Source organism: Maudiozyma barnettii, assembly GCF_903064755.1.
Source record: "Maudiozyma barnettii strain CLIB 1767 genome assembly, contig: KABA2_02, whole genome shotgun sequence".
Taxonomy (NCBI): domain Eukaryota; kingdom Fungi; phylum Ascomycota; class Saccharomycetes; order Saccharomycetales; family Saccharomycetaceae; genus Maudiozyma; species Maudiozyma barnettii.
In genome coordinates this window covers 870,637-891,908 of record NW_024545239.1, presented here as the reverse complement: position 1 = coordinate 891,908, position 21,272 = coordinate 870,637, and the positions used below count along the sequence as shown (strand labels likewise).

Here is a 21,272-nt window from a genome sequence, read left to right as displayed (position 1 = left end):
ATCTGATTACTGTCTGTCACTGGCTTCTTCCGATTCGGATTCTAGACGTTGTCTGTTTGCCTTGGATGGATCAACTTCATCATGGTATTTTTCAGCAATTTCTTCTAGAGTCATTCTCTTAGTTTCTGGAACTAGGAAACACATCAATAGACCAACAAGCATGAACAAAGCAAAAATTTCCATAACATGTGGTAACCAACAGTTCTTCTTCTTACCGTCCTTAGCACAGTTGTGGTCGATCAAGGTACCTAGAGCAGTTTGTGCAATAATGGCACCAATCTTACCAGAGGCGGCAGAGATACCATGGGCAGAAGATCTGTATCTAGTTGGGAAAATTTCACCTGGAATGATGAAAGTAGTAACGTTTGGACCAAAGTTACAGAAGAATTGACAGAAAACGTAACAAACCAATAGACCGTGGTCAGTTAATTTGTCGTAAGCAAAACCAATAATACAGAATAAGATGGTCAACATGATGAAACCCATGATTTGAATTGGTTTTCTACCAATTGTGTCAATGGTGAAAACAGAACACCAATAACCTGGTAAAGAACCAGCACAGATTAAGATCAAGTTACCAACACAGGAGTCGTAAAGCTTTTGATAGACATTATGAGAACCAGCGTAACCAATTGTTTGTAAAATAACAGCAGAGTTTAGAGATAGACCGTAGAATGCAACATCAAGCATGAACCAAGTACCAGCAGTACCCAAAAGAATCTTACCGTATTTCCATTGACCGAAATGATGGCAGAAATCCTTGAAGGAGGCCTTTGGTGGAGCAACGGAATCTTCACCGTACATTTGTTCAATCATTCTTTCTTCATCGTGGTAGATAGAAGCAGCTAAGTTTTCAGAATGAGCATCAGAGGAGTCAATGTGGTCTAGTTTAGTTTCGTTGTTAATGGTAACTCTTTGGACGTCAGCGTGTTCAGTGTTGATATCTAATTGATATCTTGGGGATTCTGGAATTGTTAATCTGTAGTATAAAGCTAACATACCTGGGACAGCACCGAAACCGACCAGGATTCTCCACATTTGGTCACAAGCCTTTTGACATCTGTGGTCACATTCAGCACCAGAGTTGGCATGTTTCAAGTCATTCTTGTAGGCAGCGACTGTAATCAAAGCGATGATTGCACCCATAATTTGACCCCAAGCTTGATTAGCGAAAACAGCACCCATAATGGCACCTCTCCATTTAGTGGTAGAGAATTCAGATGTAATAATAGAAGATAATGGATAATCACCACCGATACCAATACCCATGATAATTCTGTAGAAAGTTAAAACGGCGACGAAATTGATACCTGGGGCAGTACCAATGGAACATTGTAAGACACAAGTAACAATAACGACGATCAATTCAACACCATAAATTTTCTTACGACCTAAAATATCAGCGGCACAACCGAAACCGATTTGACCGATAACAGTACCTACAGAAGTAGATACCTTTAATAGAGTAGTAGTAGAAGCTGGCATATTACCTTGCCAGAAGACGTACGAAAGCATTGCAATACCAATGTTAATAGCGAAAATATCGTAGGAATCGGTCATGAAACCGACACCTGCGACTAAGATAGTTCTAATTTGTAACCAACCGAAACTAGTTTCATCAATTTTTTCTAGAGCTAATCTTCTTCTTTCTAAAGGATCTTCAATATGAGCAAAATCGTTAATATAATTGTGGAATGCAGTGTTACCACCTTCAGTTAAGTTTCCTTGGGCGGCACCATTTTGACCGACTTGTTCGATATCGATATTTTTTTCTTGAACACCAGACATTTTTTTATTATTATAATGTATGTTGTGTAGTATATTAGTTGAAAAAATGTTTGTTTCTTGATCTTCTTGATACAAGAAAATTGTAAAATTTATAAACAAATATAATTTTATAAATGAGAAGATATGAGAATAATTAAAATCTTTATTTCATTTCAAATTATCAATCATTTATATAACAAAAAAAGGAAGAAAGAGAGATGAAAGAAAAGAATTAATTAATTAATTAATTAATAAAATAAAAAAGTTGATAACCTTGTTGAAAATAATAATGTTAAAACATACTCGAATAAAAAAATAAGGGGAATCGCAGAATTAATTGTACAAACATAGAATAATTTAATGACATTAAGAATCATGACCTTATTACTTAATTGAAGTTTGTATCAAAATTAACATAATAAGAAAGAAAGAAATATTAAACAAAATGTACTAATAAAGTTTTTATTAGTCCATGTGGGTCAATAACATATTAAAAAAACATGCTCTTCCACTTGATTGTACTTATGATTTAGCTAAAGAGTTCTAGAGACCTTACGATAAAGTAAAATCGAAAACAATACCGATGATCATCTTCGCCACTATTACTACTACTACAACAACAACTAATCATAACTGATAATGAAATAGAATAGATACAATTGTAAAAAAATTAAGAGGGATTACGATTTGTTAGGTATTATTTGAGTAAGTACGGCAGAACATACTACTATTGAAATTCTAATAAGTTAATATGAATTAAATAATTAGTTTACTATTGCAGATTATACCATTGTTATTACAATGTTAATAATGAAAGAGGGATAAGTGACAAAGAGAATAATCGTATGGCTACAACTAGAATGGACCTACTGCTATTATTTATTACAATTGTTATTTCTTTGTTTGTTTCTAAAGATACGTGAACATCCCACTGAGGTTCCTTATGTGGCTAACAAAAAAACCTTCTATTCTAAAATTCTAACGATTGAAAGAGAGGGAAACGTATAACTACAATGATAGTTGCGTTTCCGTATTGAATTCTTCGAAGTTGGAAAAACGGCTGATGACTTTTTTATTTTGTTTTGTTTTCCGCCCACGTGGAGGAATAAATGTGATGGATGCAATGACGATAATTTATTTATTTTTCAGTTCGTACGGAAATTTACAGAAAGTAAGAATATGTTGTGTGCAATTATTACTATTTATTACTATTTTTCAATGGGGCATTAACCTTATTGCCGTATTTAGTGGGGCTTAGACTAAAAATTCTCTCTCTCTCTTTATCTATTGAATTGAATAAAGGGTTCGATTGGATTAACTGCAAAAATATGTAGAGAGTGGAAGAGAGAGAGAGAGAGAAACAAGAAATTAAAATGGTTCAATCATCTTGCTGCGGGAATATTCCCACCAATATGTATTTTTGGCTTCTCCTGTTTTTTCTTTGTTCTTTTCGCAGTAAAAGAAAGAAAATATATAAAACGGAGGGATGGACCCCTGCAGCAATTTTCTTAATTTATATTTTTCCGTATATGTATACACATACATATACGGATGCACACGTGGGATGGTCTGACTGCTAACAGTTTTATTATGTTTCTACAAAACAAAGAATACTTTTATTTTAAAGAGGGATGGGATGATGTATGCAGTAAATAGACAATTTATTCTATTGTTTATTATTAGGATTAAACATCAGATTTAGAGTAGAATTAGTTGCCGAAGTAAGTAAAAACAGCCTCGCCACGTGTATCATCATAATCAACTACATATTTGATTTATGATGATGTTACTCTCTTTATTTCTCTTTGTATGCCATCTCTCCGGTCAATGTACCCTTAAAATTCAATTTAATATTATTTTTCCCCTATTGTTATCCTCATCTAGGTGTACAACGTGGGATATACCTTATATATGCACCGTCTATCATATTTTCTTAAATATAATTTATCTTACTTATTAATGAATATATTTAGGGTTGGTTGGTTAACCCTAAATATTCGCTGTTTAGGACTATTAAAAGTAATATTAAATAAAATAAAAATTTGTTGTATTCGTGAAAAGGAACACAATTTATCATGCATATATGCTTTCTTCAAGTTTTATTTTTTGTTGTGTTTTTTTCTAATAAAGTTAGATTTATTTCATAGATGGTAGCGTCATACAATCAACAATAGAGAGAGAAACACAGAGAGGAGAGGAAGAATTTTAAAACCAAACCTTATCTCTCTTGTATTTGTCTGAGTTTTCTTGTTCTAAAGATGACATGATCACCAAATCAATTAAGATAAAGTTGGTTACCTTTGGTACTATTATTGTTTTTGTTTTGCTCTCAAATTATCTTGCCCTTGACAATGGAAAATAATGACCGTAATTAAAACTACATTACATCTTCAGTGGGAACTGTCAATTTTGTCGGACTAAGGTTACCGATAAAATGACAATAATATTATAATGGTTTGATTTTTGCTTTTAAGGTTAGAAGATGACTTAGAGTCAACTCTACATACGATATTATTATATATTGATAAGAACGTACAGCGTTGTTTGTTTGTTTGTTTGTCTTCTGTCATTGCGAGGTGTATTATCCGTTAAATCAAACCATACATCTTTATAATTTAGAGAATAAAGACATCACATGTGTACTTCAAGTTAAATTGTTGGCACATTAACAATATTGTTGTAATTTTGGTTGTCTGCCTTAATATATATTGTATTAAAAAAAATGAAGAAAAATGGGGAGACTGGGCGGCTAAGTTCTTTTTTCATCTTGTTTTGTTATATGTAGAGGAGGTATCAGGGTTTCGTTGAAAGTGATATTAGGGTTGGCTTCTAAGAAAAAGATTGAGAAAAAAAACATATGTATACATAATCAAAAATCACTACGATAATCGATGTCTGATTGGGTTTTTTTTATTAATCATATTTGGATAGTGTGAAAAAAGAAAAAGACCTTATTATTCAATGATTAATGTTATTAAGGGACTAGACATCGTATTTTTTTTAAACATTAAATTAATTTGATTTTGAAGTAGATAGTGCATACATTATCTAAGCTTAGAACGAAATAATTATCAATTTCATCATAAATATTAAGGAACAACATTTTCATACACTCGCTCACACACACTCACACACTCCTATATGTCGTCTACAAATAATAGGAAAAAGTTATTATTAATGGGCCGTTCAGGGTCAGGGAAATCATCGATGAGATCTATTATCTTTAGTAATTACTCAGCATTTGATACGCGGCGATTAGGAGCTACTATTGATGTAGAACATTCACACTTAAGATTTTTAGGTAATATGACATTAAATTTATGGGATTGTGGTGGTCAAGATGTATTTATGGAAAATTATTTTTCAAAACAAAAAGATCATATCTTTCAAATGGTTCAAGTATTAATTCATGTCTTTGACGTTGAATCGCAAGAAGTTATTAAAGATATTGAAATATTTATGAGATCATTGAAACAATTGAAGAAATATTCACCTGATGCTAAAATCTTTGTCTTATTACATAAGATGGATTTAGTTCAATTGGATAAAAGAGATGAATTATTTCAAATTATGATGAATAAATTAAGTGAAGCCTCTACAGAGTATGGTTTCCCAGATTTAGTTGGTTTCCCAACATCGATATGGGATGAATCTTTATATCGGGCATGGTCACAGATCGTTTGTTCTTTAATACCGAATATGAGTACATATGAGACGAATTTGATTAAATTTAAAGAGATGTTGAATGCATATGAAATTATTCTTTTTGAAAAAATGACATTCTTGGTGATTTGTTCAAGTAATGGGAATTTACAAATTGGTAATAATGAAAATGATTCGAATAATAATAATAAAAATGGTAAGAAGAAGAGTAATATAGTGGCGATTGATCCTAAACGTTTTGAAAAAATATCAAATATTATGAAGAATTTTAAACAAAGTTGTACAAAATTAAAGAGTGATTTTAAGACATTTGTATTGAATGATTCTATTTATGTTAGTGAAATTTCACCAAATATGGTATGTTTCATTGTATTGAATGATACTAGACAATCACAACAATTAGTTTTGGAAAATGTTAGTAAAGCATCACAATATTTTCAATAATAGAAAAAATTTAAAATATTCTAAATAGATTAAAATTAAATAAATAAATAAATAATGTATACAGGTGATACCCGTATGTGAATGTATTTGACTTTCCTTTGTTTTTTTATTATATTAATAGAATAATAGAATATGTTTAAGGTATGACTTTATGAAAGAGGGGAGGAAGAAAAGTTTATATTAGTATTTTACATTAATGATGGAATATATACAACTACCATAAGTAAGGGGGTAAGAAAGGAAGTTAATGGAAGGAATAATCAAGTAATTAAGGTTAAAATCCCAAGTCGAATCATGACATTACTTGGACCAAAAATAGTGTTGACTATCAATAAATAAAGAAATAAATAAAATCGTTCGACACTGTGTTTCGTATGTGTATATATGTGTTTTGATTTTTTTTTTTGATGTTGGTTTTTGATTTGTTTTTAATTATTATATCATTCAAAAGGAATATATGTTTGTGCGTTTTAATCACTATTAGTTGGAGGGGGTAAATACTAAGATTACATTTCTTTGAAGAAATCTCTCTTGAAGAAAGTCAGTTTGACCCAATCCATCATCACCTTAAATCTAGTTCTAGCAGATAATAACATTGCTAAATAAGTAGCTCTCCAAATATAGAAAGTGAAAGCACCACCACCGGTGTAAAGGTTTCTCTTACCGTAAGTAATGTTAGCAATGGCCTTTTCTGAACCTAGATAAGCTAATGCACCTAAATGAATATATTTGAATGGTTTGAAATTGTTTTCTTCGAACAATAAGTCAACTTTTTCCTTTCTGTTACTTAAAGTAGTATGGAAATCTTTAACTTGAGCCATCTTATCGAAGGTCTTTGCCAAATATTCAGCTTCTTGATGGGCTACTTGAGCAGTTGGAGGTAATCCAATGAAAGCGTTATCACCAATGGCAAAGATATTGTTGGAACCTTTAACTTGAAGGAAAGGATTAACGTTCAAAGCTCTTGTAGAGGCATTTTGTGCAGGGATCTTTTTGAATAAATTAGTAATGACAGGTCTACATTTATTACCAGTAGCCCAAATCAAAGTACCAAAAGGAATAGTTTCCTCTGAGACAGTACCATCATCATGTTTGGTCTTTGCAATCAAATGATCGGATTCAACTTTTGCTACAGCTGTCTTCAAATGTAATTTGATAGAAGTATCTTGTAAGACATTTTGAGCATATGAAGATAATTTCTTATCAAACATATTCAATACGATAGGTAAAGCTTCGACCAAATGGATTTGAACTTCATTGGCCAAAGAAGGAGAATATTTCTTTAATTCTTGAGTGACATAATCTTGTAATTCACCTGCAGTCTCTACACCAGTTGGACCACCCCCAACAACGACTATAGATAATAATCTTTTTCTTTCTGGATCACCAGGTGGTAGGAAGTTAGCTTTTTCCAAATTATGTGCGAATTTTTGTCTAATTTGGAAAGAATGTTCAATTTCTTTCATAAATAAACCATATTTATCAACACCTGGAATATTAAAAGTATTTGGTTCGGCACCAACAGCAGAGATTAAATAATCGTATTTAATTTCAATATTATCTTTTGGTTTCAAATGTGGTACAGTATCACCATTTTTAGATTCGACATGAGATTTTGTCAATATTTGAGTAATATCAGATACAGCAGAGACACTAACCGTATTTCTTTCAGGATGAATTTCTTGTGCAGCAGTTTCATAATAAGTAACATTACCCTTTTTCTTTAATGCGAAATTTACCACTGGTTCAATAATAGATTTTTCATCGACTGTACCAACTGGAGTAGATGGTAATAAAGGAGTGAAAAGGAAATAAGGTCTTGGTGATACAATAGATACATTATATTTTTTAGTATCAATATGTTTTAAGAAAGAGATAGCACCCCAACCAGAACCTAAAATTACAACAGAAGGTTTATTTTCATAATTTGTATCGATAACTTTCGTAGTCTTAAAAGACGTTGGGCCAGCAAGGGATTCATTTGCAACTTTACCAACTTGAGATTTAGCTGCAACTTTTGCGGTAGTTGAAGCCAGTCTTGTTAATTGTGTATTATGAGATAGCATTCTCTGTGGTGTTTGATTAGCTAACGTTGATAGCATTATGATGTATTTGATGATTGTTTGTTTTTTTCTTCTTTTTAATAAATAGAATATTAATAAAGTTCAAAAAAAATAAATAATAATAAATATATTATTCTTATTTTTTAATTTGCAAAACGTTGTTAGTTTTACTAAGAATAAAAAGACTAGGACTGAGAGTTAGAATTAATAAAAGAAATATTTACAAATTAAAGTCACCTTTTGTATATCAAAGTATATATATATATATATTAATGGGAGAATAGAGAGAGGGAGGGAGATGAATCAGAGAGTATTAGTGTAAAGCCCGATACAATGATTCTCACTATAACATTGATATCAGTTGAAACAAAAATCTAAGAGACAAAGAAATAAGAAGATATTGCAGGTTCCATACAAAAACTAAATAGCCAATAGTAGCCAGTCATTAAATAAAATTTCAACTCCGCAACTAACTAACTGTAAAAACTGTTACTAGAATAACGAGTCGTTGATAAATCTATTTTTCAATATTTTAAAATTAGAGGGAAATAAGATTATAAATGAATCGTTCGTTATTCATGTTATGTTAGTAACCTAGTTGCTGTTATTGCTGTTAGTAATAATAAGCAACGATTAGCGCAATATCCGACAACTCGGTCATCGCTGCGGCAATTCATTTTGGTTTTTTGGTTTTTTGGTTTTTTGGGTTATTTTGCGTCTGTTTCTCTGGCTGTTTCACCACCCCCCGCGTTTTTGTATTGTTCGAGCAGAATTTAAGGGGGGAGAGCAGTCAGAGAGACAAAATGATTGGTCCAATTGATTATGAGAAGACGTGTGGGTGTATGGGTGTATGCGGTAAAAATTAGGCATGTGACTTTCACGTGATCTGTGTATTTGTTGTTCGTAATGTATGATATTGTTTTTCGCGATTTGTTTTTTTTTTGTTGTTGTAATATTTAGTGTGTGTGGTAGGTATGTTTTTTGCGGTAAGCATTTTCTGTTTACATTTTAGGATTTCTTACCGCGTTGGCTGTCCTCTTCTATTAATTTGTTTAGTGTAGTAGTAATATTAACCGTTTAATTATTGATTTGGCACGAATTTACGCTTATATATATACATATAATATATAAGCATATTAAGTAGGAAAGGTAATTGTGTTTCTGATAAGTTCCATTATATAACAGTAAAACGAAACCTCATACCATTAGATTATCTTTCTTGAAAAGGGAACTAGTTTGCGTGTGTTTTTGGTTGTTTCTTATCATGACAGATAATCAAGGGATTACCCATCCTCAACATCAGAGAAGATTGCTATCCAATAAATCATCTATTTCTCATACGGCCAATAGTAGCAATAATGCAAGTAATAGATCGATCAATAATTCTAATGCTAATTCTAACAGATGGATGTTACAACAGCAACAGCAACAGTATGCAGGTGTGACGAGTTCTTCTTTGAATACACAAATCTATAATAATAGAGCGCATTCGTTACAACAATTGCAAGTGAGAGATCCATATAATATGGCACTGTATCAACAGCAGCAGCAGCAGCAGCAGCAGCAGCAACAATCTTCGCAACAGTTTATGGATCCATATATGTATATGTATTCAGCTCCTACTATGGTGATGCCGTTGGCTCAAAGACAAATTAATACTTTACAACATCCTGGTCAATTATCACCTTATGGGAGAGTAATGACAAATGTTACAGGTGGCGGTAATAGTGGTATTACACGTAGAAGGAATGTTAAATTATCAAATAATAATAATAATAATAATAATAATAATAATAATAATAATAATAATAATAATAATAATAATACCAATAATACCCATACCAAGAGAAAGAATAATTTACAAGGAAAATCTAATACAACGATACAACCTTCTAATACAATGAATAATACTAATTTGAACTCAAATCATCAAAATAATATTATTAAATATAGAAATGTTAAAGAAGTTACGGATTTTACTCAAGCTAATGATATTTTGTTAAAGAATATTAAAATAAACAATTATTATGATATTGCATTTGAATCTATTAATGATGATGAAGTTACTGAGTACGAGAATTTACTTCAAAATACTCAAAATGATACTAATAGCAATAAAAGTAAAACAATCATTAATAAGATACCCAAAAAGACTCCCCAACAACAACAGCAACCTCATGGAAATGGTAATAATAATAATAAAATTGTGTTTAAATTAAAGACACCGATGGAGACTTTAAAGAAGAAAAACATTGATAATCAAAAAAATAATACAACTTTGTTTATTAATAAGATTCAAACAGTTTATAAAGATGAGAATTCTACTAAACAACCATTATTGTTAGGTGGTAATCAAGCATTTAAAGTTTCTTCAATTAATGATTATTCTCCAAAATTATTAGAGGCGTTCTTAAGTAAACAAGGGGTCTCGACAAAAAATGTCATTACTTCTACTTCACCTGCATTATCTACATCCTCAGGGAATCTAGTATCCTCAGGATCTACCAGCGGAGTCTCAGCTAATAGACCTAGACAATTACAGTTGAAGGCTAACGTCTCTGCATTATATAATGATAGCTTTGACCTAAGTTTCGATGGTAAAGCAATGGATCGTAGTGATGTTTTCCGTATGGTTGACTCCTTCAGTGTAGCATTTTCTGATAATGACGATAGTAATATCATGATGCAGAATACTCAATCAGTAATTATTCAAGAAGGTAGAAATAGAGGTAAAAGAAAGAATAACAAACAGGTTGATGGGGATGATGTTGACGGTAAAGTTGAGGACGGTGCTGAAAATGATCAAGGTGAGGAACAGGATGATGATAATAACATTGAAAGTACTAAAAATGAATCACAAATCAATGGAAACGATGATTTGGCTGATGCAGGCAGCAGTGACATTATAGGGCCCATTGATAACAACGAATCAAGTTTCATTGTTAACCCATCTGATAATATCTTACCAGCAGAGATTACTAGCAGTGAGGCCGCTTATTGATCAGAAACTTTCATAAGAGAAAAAATAAATAATCTTCATTAAAAGTATTAACTTTATATTTTGCATATACAAAAGACACACTAATTTTAAATAAATATCAAATTATATAATAATAGTAATAATAATTCACTACTAAAATAAAATAAAAAACTAGAAAGCACTCGAAGACCATTCTGTGATATCTCTCTATGCACATATTATAACTTATAGGTATATTATTAGTGTAACTAACTTATATAAGCGTTATATGAAGATTGTTGACTTAGATCTATGCTATTTACAGAAATTTAAAGAATATGCTTGTTTTATTATCATTATTTTATCCATTTGGTTAGGGAGAAAATTTTGATTTATTTCATAAGACACGTTCACGTTTCTCAACTGTGAACCCTGGATTCGATTTTCTTAATTCCCTTTGCATCTCTTTGCTCAACGCTTGTTCAGTGACCTCTACCTTCACCAGTTCCTTAACTTTCAACAGAGAACCGGTAATCGCTGGTGTAACTTCTCTATATATGACAGAACCCCTCTTACCGAATCCTAATGTTTTTACAATCTCTCTCGTTACCTTGGGCATCCCGATAAGAGACCTTACTAGGGTAGCCTTGTAAAATACCATGATTCCTTGTTCTGTTTATTTTTATTTCACGTTTTACAGTCTAGAGTTAAGAGCTATTGTGTCCGATTTGATGCTTAATATGTTGTTTCACTCTGCTCACTTTGCTTCTCTTAAGTATTTTGCTTGTTTTATTTTCAGATTTTCTATATGGTTGTGTTTTTTTGCTTTTCCCGTCTTGGAACACATGAAATACCATGAAAATAATAAGATAGACATCCCGAAAAACTCATTTCATACAAACCCCGATGATCCCTTTTGACTAACCCCTAGTAAAATAACAAATTTTCAGTTCTCCCTATACAGAAGGGAGACATAGAGGTAGTAACTTTTGCTTAAGAACTAACATCTTCGTATACATATATATGTAACGATATTACGTCAAATTTATTGGGTTGATACCATAGATTATAATAAATTTCGTTTCAGTAAGTTTTAAAATTAGTAACTGTTACTAATGAGTTCAATACTATCAAGTTGCAATGTACGAAGATCATACAGAGCTTGAAAAAAACGAAGCACCAAAGCATATTAAACTACCTAAAGAAGAAATTACACCTGAGTTCATAGCGTGGGTTCGTGAACGAAGAGCCATTGAAAGACGTGAGAGACAACGTCAGCTGAGGTTTGATCCTAAGTATGATTTCATCAAGAGGGAATTATTAGAAGTACCACATCCTACCGATGAAGAATTATTATTAAATGACAAAAACTCAGTTAATATAAAGATCATGACTTATAATATTCTTGCACAGTCACTGATCCGCAGAGAGTTATTTCCAGAATCTCATGATGCTATTAGATGGTCAAATCGTTCTAGGACTTTCATTAATTTATTTAGATTTTATGATTCAGATGTAATTTGTATGCAAGAGGTTGATATTCAACAATGGGATAAATTTTGGGTTCCACAAATGCATGATTTAGGGTATGAAGGTCGTTTCTTCAGAGGTGCGCGCACGAAAGTCCATGGTGTAGCAATATTTTGGAAATTTGATATGTTTGATTGTGTTAATAAAGTGGAGATTGATTTAGATAATGAAATTGAATTACCAAGAGAAATTTATGGGGTTTCTAAGACACGAACGAAGACTAGGAATGCAGCTTTGATTCTTGCATTACAATTTAAGCATAAGGAAGGTAAAAGAAAGGGGATTCTTATTGGGACAACTCATCTCTTCTGGCATCCATTTGGGACATTTGAGAGAGTAAGGCAGTTGTACTTAATTTTAGAAAATTATAGAAAATTTATTGTTAGAATGAATAGCAATACTATAGAAACAACTTGGTTGCCATTTTTGGCAGGTGATTTTAATTCTCAACCTAGTGATCCACCGTATTTGGCACTTACTTCAAAACCAATTAATTTTAAAGGACGACAAAGAGCTATATTAGAGTGTAGTGCAACATATAGGTATTCTAAAAGAAGAAATGGAGCCTTACAACACGAAAGTGATGACGAGAGCGATGAGAATGTAGATGACAAGGAGGAGGATTGTATAATACAGTTAAATCCAACAGATTCAAGGCCTGAAATATTCGATGCAAATGATGAACAAAGGAGATCTGTGGATGAATTAGAAAGTATTCATAATTCATTAGACATAAAGGCAACTTCATTATACGGTTTAGGCTATCGTTTCGTTCATCCGGCGAACACAGTCTTTGAAAATATGCATAATGGTGAGCCTGAAATGTCGCAAAGTGCGATAAATTGGACTGGTCTATTAGATTATATATTTTATATTGAAAAATGGGACGGCTCCATATCTAGTAATACAAGTGACATTGGAATACATCACTTTGAAGAAAAGAATCTATTCCGTATCAACGCCTTATTACGTATGCCGCGTAAAGATGAAATGCCCAATCATGTTCAACCACATATGTCAGAGTTCCCAAGTGATCATTTATCAATGATATGTGATTTGCAAATAAAATTATAATTATTAATTAAATAATAAATACTTTTTCTCAATTGAATAGATTGTTCGAATATGAAATAAAACATTGAACTTAGAGAATAAACGAAAAGTAAAGTGTAACGTTACAGTATAAAAAAACAAGACGAAGAACGTATTGAGTCCAAATGAATGACTATCAGCCCTTAGGAGCTGGGTGACAAAAAAAAAGTAAAAATATCTCCAGGGGGCGAGTCGAACGCCCGATCTCAAGATTTCTTGTAAAATTACAGTCTTGCGCCTTAAACCAACTTGGCTACCTAGAGAACTTTTAATTGTTCAAAAATGTGGTCTAATATATATCTCTATTTCGTATGAAGCGATATTTGATAGATTTCTTGTTTTAAACATTACTATAAAGAAATGGTGACTATAAACAGCTTTAATTTCCTTGTAAAGATGATTAAAATTCATAACCTTGAGGTGTTGACGTAGATTGGCAAGAGAGTAGATCCTAATAGAATTAGAATTGGGAACGATTGTCATTTCTATAAAGATTGCTTGTATAATTTCTATTCGTTGATCTATTACATAAAGTAGTATACAAGCTAATCCTATAAATATATAGATAGATACCCAGATATATCTCGAGGAGATAGTATCTCTTTAATAAATGAAGTAATGTACAATGGGCATCTCATCGCAGGAAAAGTTTTCTTGAAGCGCATCGTACGTTATCGGAAAAATATCTTCTAATAGTTTTTCCGATATTATAATATACATGTCACGTGATAATTAGTGACCACGTGATCCTTTTAGAACACTTGCTATAGAACATACTTGTATGTTCTATCTGTTCATGAATTGTTACCATAATAAGTATCGCTACTTAATATTCCCACAACATGAGGTTTCTTGAAGGGGTTCACCGTAACTTATGTTAAACAGAGTTACTGTTGTTAAACTGCCGATCTTTTGTGCATAGTAACGTTGGACAATGTAGCTCCAATAAACTCAATGTAGGGGAAACGAATACTACATTATGCAATATATATCATGTGTTGTTATATATATGGTAGTGCAGTACACTCTAAATTCTACTTATATTAGCTACCTTTTCCTTTGATGGGAAAATTGAATATTAGACATCCTCTATTTAACTGAACAAATTTTATTATATTATAAAATCAACTTATAGTCGTCTGATTTTTTATATCTTATATAAAAATATATAAAGTAAATTATGGAAACAATTATAGTCATAAATGAAACATTTTCCATTTATATATATAGAGAATCTGAGATAGAGTGTTCGCCTCTATTAGTCTCTTCAAGCTTTACTTTATTTAATTCGGACATTTTTTAATACTATGATCGATCAGTCTCTTTATATTATATATAATTTATAGAACGAATAGAATCTAACTTCGAATGTAAGTTCAGAATTCTTTGTCTTTATGTATGTTTTATTCTAATCTCAATTGAGGTTCGAATTATATTTTGTTTCATAATGCGATTAACTTTGTTTCATGTTGCCACATATTTTGTTTCATATTTTAACACACTTCATAATAACTGTGCTTAAAGGTAGTTCTTTACCTATTGAAATTAAGTGTTGTGCATATTACTCTTAACTTCTGACAATATATGTTGGATTTCTTGTTGTCGTGATTATAAACTCACTCGACGGTGGCGTAAGCAATCTATTAGTAAGTTGTTGCGGGATTAATCTATTATCAGGTCATTGAGGGGTTAGCCTATTATCAGATCATTGAGGGATTAACCTTGGTCATTATCATTCATATAATATATTTCCGACATCCTTCAGGTAGGTTAAACTAATGTTAGCCTCTTTAGTGCTGCCGCTACATTTTAACAGAATCGATAGAATGAACTATTGGTAATACCTAATTTACATGTCATTAATCAGACTAGTGGTGTAAAAGGTATAAAGTAGTGATAAAAGAAAATATATTGGGAAAGACACTATTGCTTTTGACAGGAATGTCGCATTGGTGTATTGGTTTTTTATTTTGGAATGTCACTTTTATTTTTTTGTTTACTCAGGGACATACTTTTCTAAGTTTTGCTCTCTCCACCAAAACGATAAATTTATAAACGAAACATTTTTTATTTAACATGTTCTATGTTGGTTAATGGAATTGAACGAACTACAATATAATCAAAACCATCATCTAGAAGAAAGCATACGAAATGATACATAGAGTAGTGAATTAACATAATTAATTCAAGAACAATCAGTTTTCTATAACCATAGGGAATACAGAACTACCGGTCAAGTTATAATATTGTCAAAGACGGAGCGCAATGCTCAACAGATGGTTGTCAATAGAGAATTAAAATAAAAGAGAAGGAAAATCCTTCAATGAAATTCACTAAGCTAATTTTTCGGTTCCATCATTCACTTGGTTTGAGGTGTAATTTATATTAATACCCATATATTTCGTCTATTTTCTACTTATTTATTTAGAACTCTAAGTCAATTAATATTGAGGCCAAAGGGAAGACATATCATGATAAGTCTTATAAACATCTCTAAAATATATATAAAATAGCTATGACATTAATTTCAGCAACCCCTTGTTAAGAGAAACGAAATAATTCCAAATATTTTTAACCGTTCTTACAAATATTAATAATCACGAAGGCTACTGATCATTCTTGTCAATTTGGTATAATATATATTTCAAGAACAAGTCAACTTATATAAAATCTTGTATATTTCCCACCAAAAAAAAAAAAAGTGCTGAGGTTATACATGTAGATCACTTTTGACCTCCCCCCTCCCCCCTCCCCCACTGTGTTGCAGGTATTAAATATTCAGAAAGTTTCATTAACTTACTGTAAGGGATGTAATTTCAAAAAAGTAATAATAATATAGACAGATAGGTGGTGTTGTGACGTACCCTTCCCCTCGCCTATTACCTTCTTTAAGAAAAGACACAAGTATAGAATTTTCAACAACCGGTGATAAAACAAAAAGGACAATAGCAAGTAATCAAGATTAAAAAAGAACGTACAAAATATATAAATAGTTGCTTAATTAATCAATGACATACGTAATGAAACAGACACTTTCAAACACAGTTACAAAGTTTGGTGTTACAGAAAACCATAATATAATAGGTGAAAAAATGTAGTGATATCAACCTTCTCTCTTCTTGTTTGGCTGCCTCTTTTAGTTTTATTTTTATTCACAAAAATTCTTACCTCTTTAAAAATATCCACTTAAATTTTTTTGTATTTTCTCGCCTTCTCTCTTTGAATTCGCGTGGGCTAAACTCACTCGCTAACTCACTCACCAACCCAATATATTTACTTAATAAGGTGAGGGAATGAGAGAGAAACGAAAAAAAAAAATCCAAGCAAAGAGAGAGACAGCGAGAGGAAATAACGAAACTGATAAACAGACAAACTGAAAAAAAAAACCCAAAAAAACTAAAAAAAGGATTTCTACAGTACAATAACAATAAAACCAAAAAAACAAATAAATAAATAGGTATTAGACATTCATTCACTCATACAAAGTAGTGTTATTGTTACTATTATTTTATTATATTGTCTTCATTACATCAATTCGAGATTGTACATACCTCAATTATCATTATAATTTTTATTATCATTTTATTAATACCCTCGTTTTGCGTCCATAGTTTATGTTTATTTTCCTGATTCACTTCGATTCGTTTTTAAAATTATAACAATATAATATATCATTACACTTACCTTATTTTTTTTAATTCCTATTTTAGATTTAATTTTAACTTGGGGGGAGAGAACAAGAACAGCAAGAAGAGGCCAAAGAAAACAAAAAAAGAAGGTTAGAATTTCAAGTTATTTTTATTTGTATCATTCTTTCGATATTTTAGATTTTGTCATATTATTCATACCACGTCAAGGAAAACTATTTCATACAATAATTGTAATACTTTTAATCCCTTAAAGTACTTCAAGTTTTTTCTTTATTTCTTCTATTTATTATTGAATCAAAGAATAAAACGTGTATTATAAACGTATGGTTTAAAACATTTTATCATATTTGTTATAATCAATCAGAAATAAATAAATTGACAAGTAAACTAATTTATTATCAGATAACTCAATATATTAAAAATTTTCTCTTCTTTCGTCATTAGTTTTAGTGTCAAATTTAGTGATTATTATTATTACCATCATATTTCTAATACTACTTAATTAAACGAAATAAAAATTAACCAAATAATATCGGGTAGATACCAAATTATTTACTCTCTTTTTATTAACTTTTAATTTTTGAAAAGTTGAATTTAAAATCATTATCATCATGAGATCCTCTTACTCTAGAAAAAGTAATGGATACGGACAATTCAATCAACATCAAAATCAACATCAAAATCAAAACCATAAACCATCACTTCCTCAAGATCAAATGTATATGAATAACCAGAGACTTCCTCAACCGATGATGTATCCACAAATAGATCAATATGGGTTCCAATATGGAATCGTTCCTCCTCAATTTTCAAACTCACCGATAATGAATGCTCCACCAACACCTTTTGATTCAAGTTATGGTGCAACTTTATTACCATCGCATCTACTGATGGGTTCGCCGTACCTAACGTCCCCAAAAGTTAAGTTTTCTCAACAACAGCAGCAACATCAGCATCAATTACAACAACAACAGCAACATCAACATCAACAACAACAACAAAGTCAAAACGCTCAATCTCAATTACATTCTTTCAAGTTTGACAATCATAACATTATGGATGGGAATCCACATTTTAATAATAATGAACAACTTGGTAACAGGAAAATGTCTAATTTGTCAAATAAACCTATTAACTCAAGAAATATTCAAATGCAAATGAATGCTATCAATGATGACGATAGATTTAGTTATATGAAATCATTGTTTAAACAACCTTTCAATATTACATTTAAAGTTTTACCAAAGGGTGATGATGTATATAGAACTAGATCATTATTGTTTGAAAATATTGATAAATCAATCGATATCCACGAATTTATTTCCAATTTTGTGAAGGTAAATACTATTGAAAGTGTATATATTGTCGATTATTCAGCTGGCTCAATCTCTAATAATGCCGAAAGTCAGGATAATAGTAATAATGAAATCGATCAAGATAAACAATCTATTTTATTAAGTTTTTTTACACGACAACTTTGTCTAGATTTCTACAATAGTGTATTACAAAGGTTGAAAGAATTCAAAAAGAATTTAAAATCAGAATCTCTTAGATTAAGCTTTGTATCATTAAACTACATTCCTTTCAATACCAGTAATACAAACGATAAAGAAGAAGATGAACAGGATAGTAAAGCGGAAGACGATACCGCTATCTACAATGCATCATTTTTGTCTAGTCTACAAACAGATATAATCCCAACTGAAGCTACCAGATCTATTGTTGTTGAATTCGATAAAAAAATTACAAACGAGGAAATTTTAAATGAAAAATTAGATTTCTTGAAGGAAAATAATTTAAGATACATTATGGAATCCGTATATTTTATTAATGCTTCTAAACCACAAGATGAATTCAATGAAAATTACGTAATTTTAACTTTCCTGAACATTTCTATGGCAAATGAAATCCTAAATTACTTGGATGTTGAAAAACAAAAATTAGATATTGTTGATTGTTTCTTTGTCAGTATAACTTCTAGAAGAGAAAGAACATCAAGAACATCCGAATCATCTAAAACTTCAGACACTGTGAAACCTACACCAATGAACAACAATTTGCGTAATGCCAGCCTCGTAAGTCTTCAATCTTCAGACTCCAATCTATCATTACCTAGCAAATATGACATATCTTCCTTAAAAGAATGCAAACTAAAGATCGATAAAGATGATTACCCAGCTCCATTTACAAAAGAGTTTGAAGATCATCTTCCTAATATTGCTGTTTCTCAACCGAATCAAATCAATGGATCTATGGCTCCTCCAATGAGTCAAGAAATGTTTGTCAACGATGCAGGCACATTACCAGGAATGTCACCATCATTTGGCCCAGTAGAGACATTTGGGCTTGAACAACCACAAAACTTTGGGTCCTCAGTGATTTCAAGAAATGGGTCCTTCATGGAACCTGGTCCAATTATGAACCAACCATCTTTTTACTTGGATCAACCACAATATCATAGAAATTCTGCGGTTCGTCCAATAACTGACTCCTTAGAGGATCAAATGAATACTTCGGCAAAGATCGCATCAGCAATGGGTAGTGATGCAGGTAACAGAACTATCTACATTGGTAATATTAATCCTAGATCGAAACCCGAAGATATCTGTAACGTCGTTAGAGGTGGTATCTTACAAAGTATTAGATTTATTGAATCCAAGCGTATCTGTTTTGTTACATTTATCGAAGCATCTGCTGCTGTTCAATTCTATGCCAACGCTTTCATAGATCCTATTGTATTACACGGTAATACCCTAAAGTTGGGTTGGGGTAACTACTCTGGCCCACTTCCAAAATCAATTGCATTAGCCGTTACTGTCGGTGGTAGTAGAAATGTTTATGTCAGTCTTCCTGACATAGCATTCAAGGATAAATTCATAACCAACCCTGAATACAAACAGTACCATGACCAATATAAACTTCCAAGTGCTGAACAATTGAGAATAGATTTCTCTACTTACGGTACAATAGAACAAATTAATTATATGAAGGACAGTCATTGTTGTTGGATAAATTTCATGAATATATCTTCAGCGATTAAATTAGTAGAAGAAGCTAACAATAAGAAAAATAGATTAGAAGAGAAATTCAATGGCCGTTACAATGGACTGATTATCAATTACGGGAAGGATCGTTGTGGTAATGTTAATAGAAACTTAGTTGCAGGAAAGAAGTCAAGATTCTATAATAAGGTCAAGAGACCAAGTTATGACATCAGATTAAGTAAATTGGAAGAGAAGAGAAAATATAGAGAATCCAAGAAAAGGGAAGAGGATATGACCCAATCATTCCTACACGATGTCTCATCTCTTGATAACCAAAACATTTTGTCGGAGGATAAAGAAGATATAATGAACCTAGCCTCCTTAGGTATAACTCTAAATAATGAGGAAAGCAATGAAAACAGTACTGAAATTATGGAACAGATTGATGAGAAGGACACAAAATCAGAAACAGGCGACGTTCTACAAGACTTCCTATCCACCAAATTAACTGGCGAGAGAGAAGAGAAAGAAATAATAAGTAATGAAATTACGAACACTACTGAAGAATCTGTCTCCTCATCTGAAGTCGAATTCATTATCAATAAACCTGATACGTTAGCAAATAGAAGCAATATGTCATTTAATGATAGCATGATGAGTCAAGAAGATCTAACCAACCATGCGATAAAGGCTACCATTATGAATAGTAACAAGCCAGGTATATCTAAGCAAGCCTTGAACCTAGAACCACCTTTTGCTCCTGACACTATCTCAAGAGACTACGCTATGCAATATGGTGGTCTTGGTGGTCCACCAGCCATGCCAATGACAGAAGAATGGAACCAAAATAACAACACTTATACCAATGACGTGAACAAGAATGGTGGTAATCAAAGGAGAAACAAGAACAATCACCAGAAAAACAACAAGTCAAAGAGTAAGAATGGAAGAACTATTCCTGGCTCTGACGTCATGGCACAATACCTTGCACAATTGCAACATTCAACTTTTATGTATGCTGCAAACGTTCTTGGTGCCTCTGCGGATGACTCTGAACTGTATGAAGAATGATTAGCAAGATAGCAACGTACATAATATTTTCAGTGGACAATTAATTAGC

The 21,272-nt window shown here is 31.7% G+C and overlaps 7 protein-coding genes and 1 non-coding gene across 8 annotated transcripts; 4 read left to right on the top strand and 4 right to left on the bottom strand.

The window, feature by feature from the left end:
- Window positions 1-6: 6 nt before the first annotated feature.
- KABA2_02S08734 (uncharacterized protein) lies at window positions 7-1,788 on the bottom strand (the record flags this gene model as incomplete). The annotated part of the gene is made up of 1 exon (XM_041549077.1): window positions 7-1,788. One exon carries the CDS (start codon window positions 1,786-1,788, stop codon window positions 7-9), a length of 1,782 nt encoding a protein of 593 aa, XP_041405011.1.
- A 3,120-nt stretch (window positions 1,789-4,908) lies between these two features.
- GTR1 (Rag GTPase GTR1) lies at window positions 4,909-5,874 on the top strand (the record flags this gene model as incomplete). Its single annotated transcript, XM_041549076.1, has 1 exon — window positions 4,909-5,874. The coding sequence occupies one exon, from the start codon at window positions 4,909-4,911 to the stop codon at window positions 5,872-5,874; it is 966 nt and encodes a 321-aa protein (XP_041405010.1).
- A 506-nt stretch (window positions 5,875-6,380) lies between these two features.
- NDI1 (NADH-ubiquinone reductase (H(+)-translocating) NDI1) lies at window positions 6,381-7,976 on the bottom strand (the record flags this gene model as incomplete). Its single annotated transcript, XM_041549075.1, has 1 exon — window positions 6,381-7,976. The coding sequence occupies one exon, from the start codon at window positions 7,974-7,976 to the stop codon at window positions 6,381-6,383; it is 1,596 nt and encodes a 531-aa protein (XP_041405009.1).
- Window positions 7,977-9,201: 1,225 nt separating this feature from the next.
- Window positions 9,202-10,938, top strand: KABA2_02S08668 (uncharacterized protein; the record flags this gene model as incomplete). Its single annotated transcript, XM_041549074.1, has 1 exon — window positions 9,202-10,938. One exon carries the CDS (start codon window positions 9,202-9,204, stop codon window positions 10,936-10,938), a length of 1,737 nt encoding a protein of 578 aa, XP_041405008.1.
- Window positions 10,939-11,293: 355 nt separating this feature from the next.
- On the bottom strand, window positions 11,294-11,557 carry MRPL33 (mitochondrial 54S ribosomal protein uL30m; the record flags this gene model as incomplete). Its single annotated transcript, XM_041549073.1, has 1 exon — window positions 11,294-11,557. One exon carries the CDS (start codon window positions 11,555-11,557, stop codon window positions 11,294-11,296), a length of 264 nt encoding a protein of 87 aa, XP_041405007.1.
- A 479-nt stretch (window positions 11,558-12,036) lies between these two features.
- KABA2_02S08624 (uncharacterized protein) lies at window positions 12,037-13,500 on the top strand (the record flags this gene model as incomplete). The annotated part of the gene is made up of 1 exon (XM_041549072.1): window positions 12,037-13,500. One exon carries the CDS (start codon window positions 12,037-12,039, stop codon window positions 13,498-13,500), a length of 1,464 nt encoding a protein of 487 aa, XP_041405006.1.
- Window positions 13,501-13,695: 195 nt separating this feature from the next.
- Window positions 13,696-13,781, bottom strand: KABA2_02S08602. The gene is given in 2 exon segments: window positions 13,696-13,732; window positions 13,742-13,781. It is a non-coding gene; the product is annotated as a tRNA-Tyr (tRNA).
- A 3,998-nt stretch (window positions 13,782-17,779) lies between these two features.
- NAB6 (Nab6p) lies at window positions 17,780-21,223 on the top strand (the record flags this gene model as incomplete). Its single annotated transcript, XM_041549071.1, has 1 exon — window positions 17,780-21,223. The coding sequence occupies one exon, from the start codon at window positions 17,780-17,782 to the stop codon at window positions 21,221-21,223; it is 3,444 nt and encodes a 1,147-aa protein (XP_041405005.1).
- Window positions 21,224-21,272: the final 49 nt, after the last annotated feature.